The 12,262-nt window shown below is 50.4% G+C and overlaps 1 protein-coding gene across 1 annotated transcript in view; it reads left to right on the top strand.

Moving 5' to 3' along the window:
- HRH3 (histamine receptor H3) overlaps positions 1-2,525 on the top strand; it is a 49,959-nt gene extending 47,434 nt beyond the window's left edge. Inside the window, exon 3 of the mRNA XM_015410549.1 lies at positions 1,629-2,525. Coding sequence (XP_015266035.1) covers positions 1,629-2,525 — 897 coding nt within the window. The remainder of the gene's footprint in view (positions 1-1,628) is intronic.
- Positions 2,526-12,262: the final 9,737 nt, after the last annotated feature.

The following is a 12,262-nucleotide window of genomic DNA, read 5'->3' on the forward strand; positions in this document are numbered from 1 at the left end:
TTAAATATAGGATTACATCTGAGGAAGACTGTAAAGTTGAAATGAGTTCACGACTGGGTACTAGGCTTACCAAGTGGCGGCGGGGGATCCGCATGTCTTCACAGGATCCCTGCCGCGGGGACGGCGACACACGTTGCACCCGCCGTCGCCAGGATGTGACGCTATGCGTTGCTCTGGCAACGGGACTCCAAACAGCCCCGTTGCCAGAGCAACGCGTTGCGTCACATCTTGGCGATGGCGGTGCAATGCGTATCGCCGTCCCCGCGGCAGGGATCCTGTGAAGTCATGCGGATCCCCCGCCGCCACTTGGTAAGCCTACCGGGTACTCATTATGTTTGACTCTATGGACTTTTTTACAATATTGTATAAGTGAGAATGTTGGACAAATTGTTGCAATTTTGTAAAGTTTTAGAAAAGCAATGTAAATCTTATAAATGTTGTTCATATCACAGGGTTTACTTGTGTTTTTTTCCCCCCTGTGGATATCTGTGATCCATTTTGTTTTGTGCTGCAATCTCCAGGTGGGGCCTGGAGATCCCCCAGAATTACAACTGATCTCCAGACTACAGGGATTAAGTTCCCCTGGAGAAAATGGCTGCTTTGGAGGATGGACTCTATGCAGGGCTACCAGCTCTGGGTTGGGAAATACCTGGAGATTTGGGAGTGGAGCCTGAGGAGGGTGGGGCTTGGGAGGGGGAGGGACTTCCGTGCTCCTTCCAGGCCCAAAAGAAGTCAGGCTAGCGGTGACGAGGGCCAGGGCCTTCTCAGTGGCGGCCCCGTACTGGTGGAATGAGCTCCTGGATGACATCAGGGCCCTGTGGGACCTCTTACAGTTCCGCAGGGCCTGCAAGACGGAGCTCTTCCACCAGGCTTTCAGTTAGGAAGCCGTCCTTCCAACAACTAGGCCCTGGCCCCAACACCAACTCAAGAATATGATCAATAGCCTGACAAAAACCCAGACTACAGTGGTAGCTGATCATACGGATGCAGCGAACGCCACCATCGGCTATGAACTATACGAGCACTTCATGCTATGTTTTATCCTGTATTGTTGTGATTTTATTTAAGTGTGGTGTTTTAACTGTGTTAACATATTGTCCTTAAGCCACCCTGAGCCTGCCTTGGTGGGGTCGGCGGGGTACAAATTAGATGAATGAATGAATAAATAATAAAGCAACCATTTTCTCCAGGTGAACTGATTTCCTGAAGATCAGTTGTAATCCCTGGAGATCTCCAGCCATCCCCCGGAGGCTGGCAACTAGGGATGCCAACCTCTAGGTAGGAATTACAGCTCATCTCCAGACTACAGAGATCAGTTCCCCTGGATGAAATGGATGCTTTGGAACTTGGAAGGTGGACTCTCGGGCATTATAGGCTACTGAGGTCCCTGTCCTCCCCTGGCTCCACCCCCAAATCTCCAGGAGTTTCCCAGTGTAGATCTGGTAACTCTTCTCCACCATCCCCTGCTGTTGGCCAGGGGGGGACCTGGAAACCCTACTGGCGACCATATATATGTCATTATAACCCTCCCCAGGTTCCACCTCCAAATTTCCAGGAATTTCCCAAACCAGAGTTGGGAGCCCTAGGCCCATGGCTGATGCAAGTATTTCTTTTCTCCTCCTTCACAGGTCTCCTACAGAGCTCAGCAAGGGGACACCAGGCAAGCTGTGTTGAAGATGACGATGGTGTGGTTCCTGGCCTTCCTCCTCTATGGACCCGCCATTATCAGCTGGGAATACATATCCGGCGGAAGCATCATCCCCGACGGGGAATGCTACGCGGAGTTTTTCTACAACTGGTATTTCCTCATCACGGCCTCCACGATCGAGTTCTTCACCCCTTTCCTCAGTGTGATGTTCTTCAACATGAGCATCTACCTGAACATTCACAAGCGCACCAAAATCCGGTTGGACGTGCTCCACGAGAACCAGAACCAGAACTTCACGGAGGAGATGGAAATGAGCCCAGAAACGAAGGTCTCCCTGAAATGCTGTAAGTGGGAACAGACTAACCCAACGGAAACCTTGGATGTGCCCAAATGGGATCTGCAAAACGAAAACGGCCATGAGGAGGCGCAAGCGAAGCACTCCCAGACGTCCAGCACAGAGAGTTCTGGGCCTCCAGGCAACAAACTGAAACCTTTCTCCAAAAGGAGCTATAAACATTCTGCCTCTACCCTCTCCTTGGAGAAACGGATGAAGGCGGTCTCCCAGAACATGACGCAACGTGTCAGGCTGAGCCGGGACAAGAAAGTAGCCAAATCGCTAGCTGTTATCGTGGGCATTTTTGGCCTCTGTTGGGCACCGTACACGCTCCTCATGATCATCCGGGCGGCCTGCCACGGCCACTGCATCCCCGAATTCTGGTACGAGACTTCCTTCTGGCTCTTGTGGATCAACTCCGCCATCAACCCGGTCCTGTACCCACTGTGTCATTACAGCTTCAGGAGGGCTTTCGTGAAACTCCTGTGCCCGAAGAAATTAAAGATTCAGCCCCACAGCTCTTTTCAAAAATGCTGGAAGTGACTTGAAAAGATCCATTTGTGGGTTCGAAACGACCGGCTTCTAAGAGTCTGAAATGTGAGCGGGAGAGAAGCTTCAAGGGGGGCTGGGGGCCGATGGAGGGAGGCCGGTGCTGGATGCGAGCAGGATGATCAAAGGGTCCAGACAGGCATGCTGTTTTGAGCTGTGATCTCCACATTTGTACGCATGAAGAGTGTTCTGCCATTTGCAGCTAAACTGGTATTGATGCTTAGCGGGGGGGGGGAATGAAAGGAAGAGAACCTCCTATTGATGAAATAACTCGCCAAGATATTGCAGAGAGGTCAATCTTAGCCCTGCGACCCACGATTCATTAAGCAGAGGTAGAACCAGTGACATTCTACATGCCACATACCTAGGGGTGCCAATCTCCAGGTACCGGCTGGAGGTCTCCTGGGATTACAACTGACCTCCAGGCAACAGAGATCTGTTCACTTGGAGAAAATGACCACTTTGGAAGGTGGACTCTATACCCCAAAGAAGTCGATCCAGAGAGCAAGTTTGGTGTAGTGGTTAGGAATACAGACTCTAATCTGGGAGAACCGGGTTTGATTCCCCACTCCTCCACATGCAGCTGCTGGGTGACCTTGGGATCTGCATTTCTCTCAGAGCTGCCCTCTCAAGGGCACTTCTCGAAAGAGCTCTCACAGCCCCAACTACCTCACAGGGTGTCTGTTGTGGGGAGAGGAAAGGAAAGGCGACTGTAAGCCGCTCTGAGACTTCTTCAGGTCTCCTCCTCCTCCTCCTCCTCCTCCTCCTCCTTCTCCCTAAACCTCACCCTCCTCAACCTCCACCCTCCAAATCTCCATGTGTTTACCAACCTGGAGCTGGCAACCTTACACATACGCAGGGCTTTTTTTGTAGAAAAAGCCCAGCAGGAACTCATTAGCATAATAGGCCACACCCAACAACAGAAACTCATTAGCATATCCAGCCACACCCATGAGAGCATAGCTCATTAGCATATTAGGCTGCACCCCCATGTATAGTCATCCAACCACACCCACCTTTTCCTTCTTATTCTACCTTGTCTGTTGTCAAGACCCAGGGCTTTTTTTGTAGCAGGAACACCTTTGCATGTTAGGCCACATCCCCCTAATGTAGCCAATCCTAATGAGTTTCTGCTGTTGGGTGTGGCCTATTATGCTAATGAGTTCCTGCTGGGCGTGGTCAACTTGGGAGCCAGCCAGAACTCCGTTCCTGCCCAAAAATAGCCCTGCACATACGTGATCCAACACTGAGCCATGCCTCTTCCAAACCTTCCATGATGCCCACCCACAGGGCTGCCGCCAACCCCCCACCAGGGGAACAGAATTCCTTGCCCCCAGCCCACAGCCCTGCTGCCAATCAACTGGTTGGAGGGAGGGACTTACCAGCAGTGGGGGGGGGTCTAAGCTGGAGACACACTCAGAATTTTTGCCCCCAAAACCAGAGTGCCCGGTGTTACCAGCAATGTGCTGACATCCCGGAAGTGACAATACTGCAGAGTGTTCCCTCTAAGCTGAGTTAGTGTGAGCTAGCTCGGTTTTTTGCATCAGATGTAATGCCACAGGTTTCCACCTTGCAAAGGGGCCATTTCCCCCAGGTAAACGGTTCTCTGTCACCTGGAGATGACTCAGGAGTCACTTTTTTGTATGCTAGAGGGGCTGCGGAAAACAGGAGGAGGGGGCAAGATCTGTTCCAGGGTTCCACTCTGCTGGGGGCGCCTTGGATCCAATGCAGTGTAGAGTTGCCAGCCTCCAGGCGGGGCCTGGAGATCTTCCACCTTTACAACTGACCTCCAGCTGACAGAGATCAGCTCCCCTGGAGAAAATGGCTGCTTTGGAGGGTGGACTCTATGGCCTTGCACCATGCTGAGGCCCCTCCCCTCCCCAAACCCCACCCTCTCCTGGACCCACCCCCAAAGTATTTTCCAACCCAGATATTTTCCAACCCAGACCTGGCTACCCTAATGCAGTGCCTATTTGGAGCACATCACGGGCGTTCTCTGTACAGGCCTTACAACAACACTGCAAGGTAGGCCAGCCTCCTTATCCCCTTGTTTCCAATGGGAGGGAAGGGGGCCTGGAATACAGGCTCTTAAGACTGCTGAACAGCTTCGTGGCAGACTCGTTGGGAAATACCTGGAGATTTTGGAGGTGGAGCTGAGGAAAGCAAGGTTTGGGGAAGGGAGGGGCTTTAATTTTTGTTTGTTTTGTTTTATTAAATTTATGAATCACCCAACCCTGCAAGCAGGCTCTTACAACCTTAAATGCAGTTTAAATACAATCAACATAAAATGGTCACATGCACCAATACGTTAACCAGTCCAGATGGAGATATAAACCTCTTTTTCTGGCTACAGTGCTGTCTGCGCAGCAGGGCAGGGCAGGGGATGTGGGGGTGGGGGTCACAGGAAGAAAAAGAGGGTGCCGGTCTTAACCGTTGCTGCCGTCCTCTAAAAGCCTGGTGGCGCAGCTCTGCCTTACAGGCCCTGTGGAATTGCATCAGACATAATGCCACAGGTTTCCACCGTGCAAAGGGGCTATTTCCCCCTGGTAAACGGTTCTCTGTCACCTGGAGATCAGTCGTGATCCCTGAAGATCTCCAGCTGTCGCCTGGAGGTTAGGAACCCTATGGCAGGCAAGATTTGAACCAGGGGCCGGTGGCACTAAGATGCCTATTTGAAGAACGAGCTCGGAAAGCAATTTTCTCTGTGAAGTGTGTTGCGATCAAGAGATAGGCAGAACCGAGGTGGGTGGGGGGACTTATTACTTTCTTGATGCGAGTCTAGGATTCTCATCGCCTCGCCGGCTTATTATATATTTATGGGAAAAGAGCAAGAGTTTCAGACTCATCACCTTACCTATCTTGGAGGGGGGGGGCGCCAAAACACTTCTAGTTTGTCCACATTAATAAAAGTTCCTTCCTCCTCTAATTTCGGCCCCCATCGGCCAGTCTGCTCCGACCAGCCGCAGAGGCCGGCTTTGGATTCCATTACAGAGAGCTTTAAAAAACAGAAAGGCACTTTAAAAAGAGACGCCCTTTCCGTATTTGTTTTGCAAAGAATATAGAATGTATTTTTTTAAGGTGAGAAAATATTATCGACGTGTAAAAAAGAAGCAAGCATCAAACGAAGGCGATTGAGGCATATGAATCCAAAAAAGCGTCGCCAGAGGTGATGCAGGACGTAGGGCATGTTGGGGGCGTGGCCCAGATAGTCGGGGGAGGGAACCATATGGTGCCCCCCCCCGACGATCTGGGCCACGCCCCCAACGTGCCCCACATCCTGCGTCACTTCTGGTGATGTTCTGGCGGCGCGCACGCACGCACCCACGGCCAGCTCCCGGACCGAGCGAACGCTCCCCCGCCGGTAAGTAAATAACATTTGGCAACCCTACTGCTAACAAGGGTTGCCAACTCCAGGTTGGGAAATCCCTGGAGATTTGGAGGCGGAGCTTGGGAAGTCAGGGTTTGGGGAAGGAGAAGGACCTCAGCGGGGTGTAATGCCACAGAGTCCACCCACCAAAGTGGCTGGTTTTCCCCCTGGGGAACAACTCCACTTTCTGGAGATCAGTTATAATTCTGGGAGATCGCCAGACCCCACCTGGGGGTTGGCAACCCTAGTGCTATCCCTACTGGCCAGGCAGATTCTATGGCACCCGAGCAGGGCACCCTCTCCTATCCTGCCCCTCTAGATGCAGAGTTATACCCAGGATCGCTAGCCTCCAGGTGATGCCAACCCCCAGGTGTTGGCTGGAGACCTCCTGTGATTACAACTGATCTCCAGGTGACCGAGATCAGTTCACCTGGAGAAACTGGCTGCTTTGGAAGGTGGACTCTGGCCCCTTGAAGCCCCTCCCCTCCCCCAACCCCCCCCTCCCCAGACCCCCCCCCCAAAATCTCCAGGTATTTCCCAACCCAGAGCTGGCAACCCTATTTATACCCAGGGGTCATTTCCTGCAGGAGCGCACAGGAGCGGAGCTCCGGCAGTAAAGAGCCCAGGGGGCAGGCACATGCAACAAGCCCCACCCCCTGATCCCAGCAGCCCTCAGTCAGAGCAAGAAGCAGCCAGGTGTCAGCTAAGCTGTCATGAGTGTGGAGAGGCCTTCTAATTGCTTTGCATTCCTTCCCATGCGCTTAATTGCTTCTCAGCTGCAGTGCTTATATATAAACTGCAGAGCCCCCCTGGCCCAAAACAGTACAGTGGCACCTTTAAGACCAAGTTTTATTCAGGTACAAGCTCTCCCTCCTCTGAGGGCAGATCTGCACATTCCTCCCCCCACAATAGCTAGCAATCCAAAACAGTCCAGTGGACCCTGAGTGGTGGGTGTTGCCTTCTGACACACTCCCGGTGATGTCAGGGTGTGTGGCATATGCAAATAAGTTATGCTAATGAGTTATGCTAATGATCTCTTTCTCTACATAATGACCCCTGTTTATACCTAAACCTGTCTTCAAATTTTCAGGAGCTCTAGGCAAGACACATTTCCAGGCCCACCCCTAAACCTCATCTCAAAAGGGCTCAGGCTGGTGATTATCCTAGGGTTGCCAGGTCTGGGTTGAAAAATTCCTGGAGATATGGGGGGGGTGGAGCCTCAGGAGGGTGGGGGTTGGGGAGGGAAAGGATGAAAGGGTTCCAGATGCTGGTTGGATGGACCCGTATTAACCAGAGTTAGTGAAATGGCCCTTGTTCAGACAGTCACAGTAACCATAGGATTCTGTGTGATATCTCATCCAAGCCAAGGGTGGTGGACGGTACCGTCAAGTCTCAGCCGATTTATGGTGACCTCATATGTTTTTCAAGGCAGGAGACGAGGATAGGTGGTTTGCCATTGCCCATCTCTGTCATGAGAAGACTAGCCTTCAATCTCCATAACTTCCTTAAGCCATCGACTTCACTGGACACCATAACAAAAGCATCTGGTCATACTAGTGGATAGATTCATGCCCCCAGATATTTCTTATGGGGTACTGACTTCTGCAGTCACCAAGTGGTGAACATTAAATGGAACGTTCTCTACTGGACTCCACAAACTTGAACGCGTTTCAAAGTATTTATCCTACCTAACCAGTGTTGGCTGCGGAGTCCAGCACTCCTTGGATCACTCTAGGTCACAAAGTACGTATGTAAGTGCTGTCAAGTTGCAACTGACTTATGGTGACCCCGGCAAGGGGCTTTCAAGGCAAGCGAGAAGCAGAGGTGGCTTGCCGTTGCCTTCTTCTGCACAGACTTCCTTGGTGGTCTCCAGTGCAAGTACTCACCCTGCCTAGCTTCTGAGATTTGACAAGATGGGGGCTGTACCATCCAGCTTTCTCTCCCCTAGGTAATAAAGCCCCTCTTAATTCCCACCATTAGGAGATGGCAACTCACTGCCCATTGAGGCAAAATGAAATGTTATCTAGTGGGAAAAGAGCAAGAGTCTAGTGGCGCCTTAAAGAACAGGCTAGCTTGATCTCATCAGATCTTGGAAGCTCAGCAGGGTGAGCCCTGGCGAGTATTTGGATTGGTGACCTCCAAGGGATACCAGGGGCATGACACAGAGGCGGGCAATGGCAAGCCACCTCTGAAACATCCTGGAAACTCTACAGCAGCTAACCACCTCTGAAACGTCTCTTGCCTTTAAAAAACAAAACAAAGAATGAGCCTAGCTTGCCACCTAGTGATGCATAATGCTAAAAGAGCTAGAACTTCTGGCTGCCAGACAATTTTAGGCTCTCTTGGCTATACTACACACACTGCCGTACTACTACGGTGCTGCCAGACAATCTTAGGATCTCTTGGCTATACTACACACACTGCCGTACTACTACGGTACTACTACTACTACTACTACTAATAATAATAATAATAATAATTTTATTGGTGTTGTTGTTGTTATTATTATTATTACCCTGCTGCCACAAATGTTGTTAGTCTTTAAGGTGCTACTGGACTCTTGCTCTTTTCTATGGCTACAGACAGACTTACACAGCTACGCATCTCGATCAGTCAAAACAGTATCTAAATCCCTGTTTGTTCATTTATTTTAGGGTATGTTCACTCTGAGGTTTCCTGTGCTCCGTATTTGGGCTTTTATGCACCAACGTGAAGTATCAGATGCTCTAGTTGCCCACATTTATGGTGCAGGGGGCTGAATCATGTATGGGTGGCCAGCAGGTCTTCTTGGGTGGATGGAATAAGCACACCTGAGCCTTTGGAAGGAGTCCCATCCAGAAGTATTCTTGCCTTGGTGCTGTCTGTTGAAAAGGACACCTGAGTGATGCATTTTGGAAGAAGATGGGGGTGCTTGGTTATTTCTCTGGCATGCTTGTAAATACAGCTGGATGCACCCTGAATGCTCTTTCATTACAGATAATACTGAGTACTGCCTGTTCTCCGATCCGAACCGCAGCCAATTAACTGCCTGCAAGAAGGAATTAAGAGTTAAGAGTTCATTCGTCGGATAATAATAGGTGCGCATCTACGCGTCGAGGAGCACTCTGGCTCGGAAACACTTTGCCTTCTTTGAACAACAACAAAAATTTAAAAACCGACCGTCGCTTTGTTTTTGTCACCACCAAAATAACGATGTTTGCTGATCTTTTGCTTGATATGAAGGGCACTCTTATTATAATCGAGGTAACCCCACGACCTTCGCTGGTTAGATAAATATGCCTTCAGCCGTATTATGTCCACGTCTCGTCTCTTGTGCGCGTGCAATGTTTGGCACTGGTAATGAGGTCAGCCTAATGCATAATTGCATATGGGTTACCAATAATATGCCTTTTTAAAGCACTGTAATATCTGCGGAGATCTGCTGCCATGCCTGTCGGTCCAGCGTTGGATGTATGCTCCCCTGGCCCCGCTCCCCACCTGCAAGAAACTCAATAAAGATATTTTCTTACATTCGTGTCTTTCAAATGCTTGGTAGAAAAACAAGCTGCTTCTAAAAAAAAGTCTATCGAGCCCGTTTGGTGTAGTGGTTAGGAGCGCGGACTCTGATCTGGGAGAACCGGGTTTGATTCCCCACTCCTCCACATGCAGCTGCTGGTGTGACCTTGGGTCAGTCACAATTTCTGTCAGAGCTGTTCTTTCAAGAGCAGTCCTCAAGAGAGCTCTCTCAGCCCCACCTACTTCACAGGGTATCTGGGAGAATGGGGTTTGATTCCCCACTCCTCCACTCACAGCTGCTGGATGACCTTGGGCATAGTTCTGTCAGAGGTGTTCTTGAAAAAGAGCAGTTTCTGTCAGAGCTCTCTCAGCCCCGCCTACCTCACAGGGTGTCTGTTGTGGGGAGGGGAAGGGAAAGGAGTTTGTAAGCTGCTCTGAGACTCCGAGTGAAGGACGGGGTATAAATCCAATCTCCCCTCTTCTTCTTCTTCTCTTGTGGGGAGGGGAAGGAAAGGAGATTGTAAGCCGCTCTTAGACTCCTTCGGGTAGTGAAGGGCAGAGTATAAATCCAATCTCTTCTCTTCTCTTCTTCTTTATCCCACTCTTTCTCGTAGGAGATACTGACTATGCACATAACTCTCCGTTCCTGCAGTTTATCTTCACAACAATCCTGTGAGGTCGTTTAGGCGGAGAGCACCCGAGTGAGCTGTTACCGGGGTTGTCAGGAGGTGGTTTGTCTGTGTGGCTTTTACACATGCAACTCCCAACCCTGTTGTGGGGTTCTAAGTCTGTGTATACACAGGCATGTGCTTGGGACAATATCTGGAAATATGAAAGACAAGGAGAAATCTTGAACTGAACCCAATTAATCTTTGTTGAACCAAGCCTGAACTCTTCCTAGAAGGTCAAATGAGGAAACCGAGGCTATCGTACTTTGGTCATTGTGAGAAGGCAAGCGTCACTGGAAGAGCCCAGACCTGGAGAGCCCAGGGAAGCCCAATCTCATCAGATCTCAGAGGCTAAGCAGAGCTGACCCTGGCAAATACTTGGAAGGGAGACCTCCAAGGAATACCAGGGCCAGGCATGCAGAGGCAGATAATCTCAAAGCCACCTCTCTGAAATGTCCTAGCCCCACTAGGTGTCGCCAGAAGTCACCATGACTTCCAGGCTTGCAGGCACATGCACGCACATGCGCGCGCGCACACACACACAAATACCAAAAAAAAAGTCACGGGAAAAGATGATAATGCTAGGAAATGCTGCAGGCAGCAGGAAAAGAAGAAGACCCAATATGAGATGTGGGGAAGAGAAGGGAAAGGAGTTTGTAAGCCGCTCTGAGACTCCGAGGGAAGGGCGGGGCATAAATCCAATCTCCTCTCCTCTCCTCTTCAGTCAAGGAAGCCGTGGCCCTCGGTTTGCAAGAAGTGCGCAAGGCTCTTCATGGTAGGACATTTTGGAGGACATTGATTCATAGGATTGCCAGAAGTTGGAAATGACTTGACAGCACTTCACACACACATACACACACACACAGATCAATTACTATGGACTATTGAGTTCAACAGTAGGTGAGAAAGGAAAGCAGATTTTAAAAGATCGTTTCAGGTGGGCAGCCATGTTGCTCTACAGTAGAAGGTCTGGATTCGAGGCCAGGACCACCCGAAAGACCAACAAGGTTTCCAGGGTATGAGCTTTCGAGAGTCAAAATCGAATCTTACCCAGATTTTTAAAAACGCGATGCAGGGTGATAAAAAAATGTGGAAATGCGATGGAAAGAATTAAACAGTTCCTCGTGGACGTGGTCTTGTTTCACCAAAGGTCCACGTGGAACTCTCCATGTGCATGCAGAGTGCATGCATGCTATCCCCAAGTAGAGGGAATTCTAGAGCTGGGAGGGACCTCCAGGGTCATCTAGTCCAACCCCCTGCACAATGCAGGAAATTCACAAATACCTCCCCCTCCACACCCCCAGTGACCCCTGCTCCACACCCAGAAGATGACAAAAAGCTCCAGGATCCCTGGCCAAAAATGGCCTGGAGAAAAATTGCCTCCTGACCCCAAAGTGGCGATCAGCATTTCCCTGGGCATGTAAGAAAGGGCCACAAGAACTAAGCACTGAGGCAACCCTTCCAGGGGGAGGGGGTACTTCCAAAAAGTGGGGGTGCTATAAACTCCCTTGTCTCTGCTAAGCCATTCCAATACCACCTTCCATTCTAGCTACCTGTTCCACCCCGGTTCCACCAGTGGGAATCCTTCATGGTAGCCATGGTAACTAACTGGAGCCTCCAGGCCCGGAAATTGCATACCTCTGAACATTAGCTTAGATAGCTTCATAATCCCCAGAATCTCCTACACTCCTGGTGCCTATGATGCAGGCTGGATCAAACCAGAGATCTGTTCTAGGGATTAAGTGCAACAAAATGCCATAAGAACATAAGAGAAGCCAATGTTGGATCAGGCCGATGGCCCATCTAGTCCAGCACTCAGTCACACAGTGGCCACCTGACAGTGCCAGGTCTTTGTGAGAAACTGTCACACCCCTTCATCAAGGGCTTGTCTTGGGGCTCCACGGGATCTCCCCACACCCAAACTGAGCAACCAGGGCTAGTGGGACAATAACCTGACATTCCACTCTGCTCAAGGAATGTCTCAAATGGTACAAACCTGCGCAGAAAACTAACTGAAACCTTAGCAGTTTCGTGTGGGCAGCCACATGGGTCTGCAGTTGAAGAGCAGAATTCGAGTCCAGTAGCACCTTAAGGGACCGCCTTTCCCCGTATGTTCCCCCAAGAGCACTACAGTCTGGGGCCCGAAATTTACTAACTGTACCGGGCCCCAAAGATGCTAAATTGGCCGTCACAAGGGCTAG

This window comes from Gekko japonicus, unplaced genomic scaffold (assembly GCF_001447785.1).
Source record: "Gekko japonicus isolate JY-2015 unplaced genomic scaffold, Gekko_japonicus_V1.1 scaffold3112, whole genome shotgun sequence".
Taxonomy (NCBI): domain Eukaryota; kingdom Metazoa; phylum Chordata; class Lepidosauria; order Squamata; family Gekkonidae; genus Gekko; species Gekko japonicus.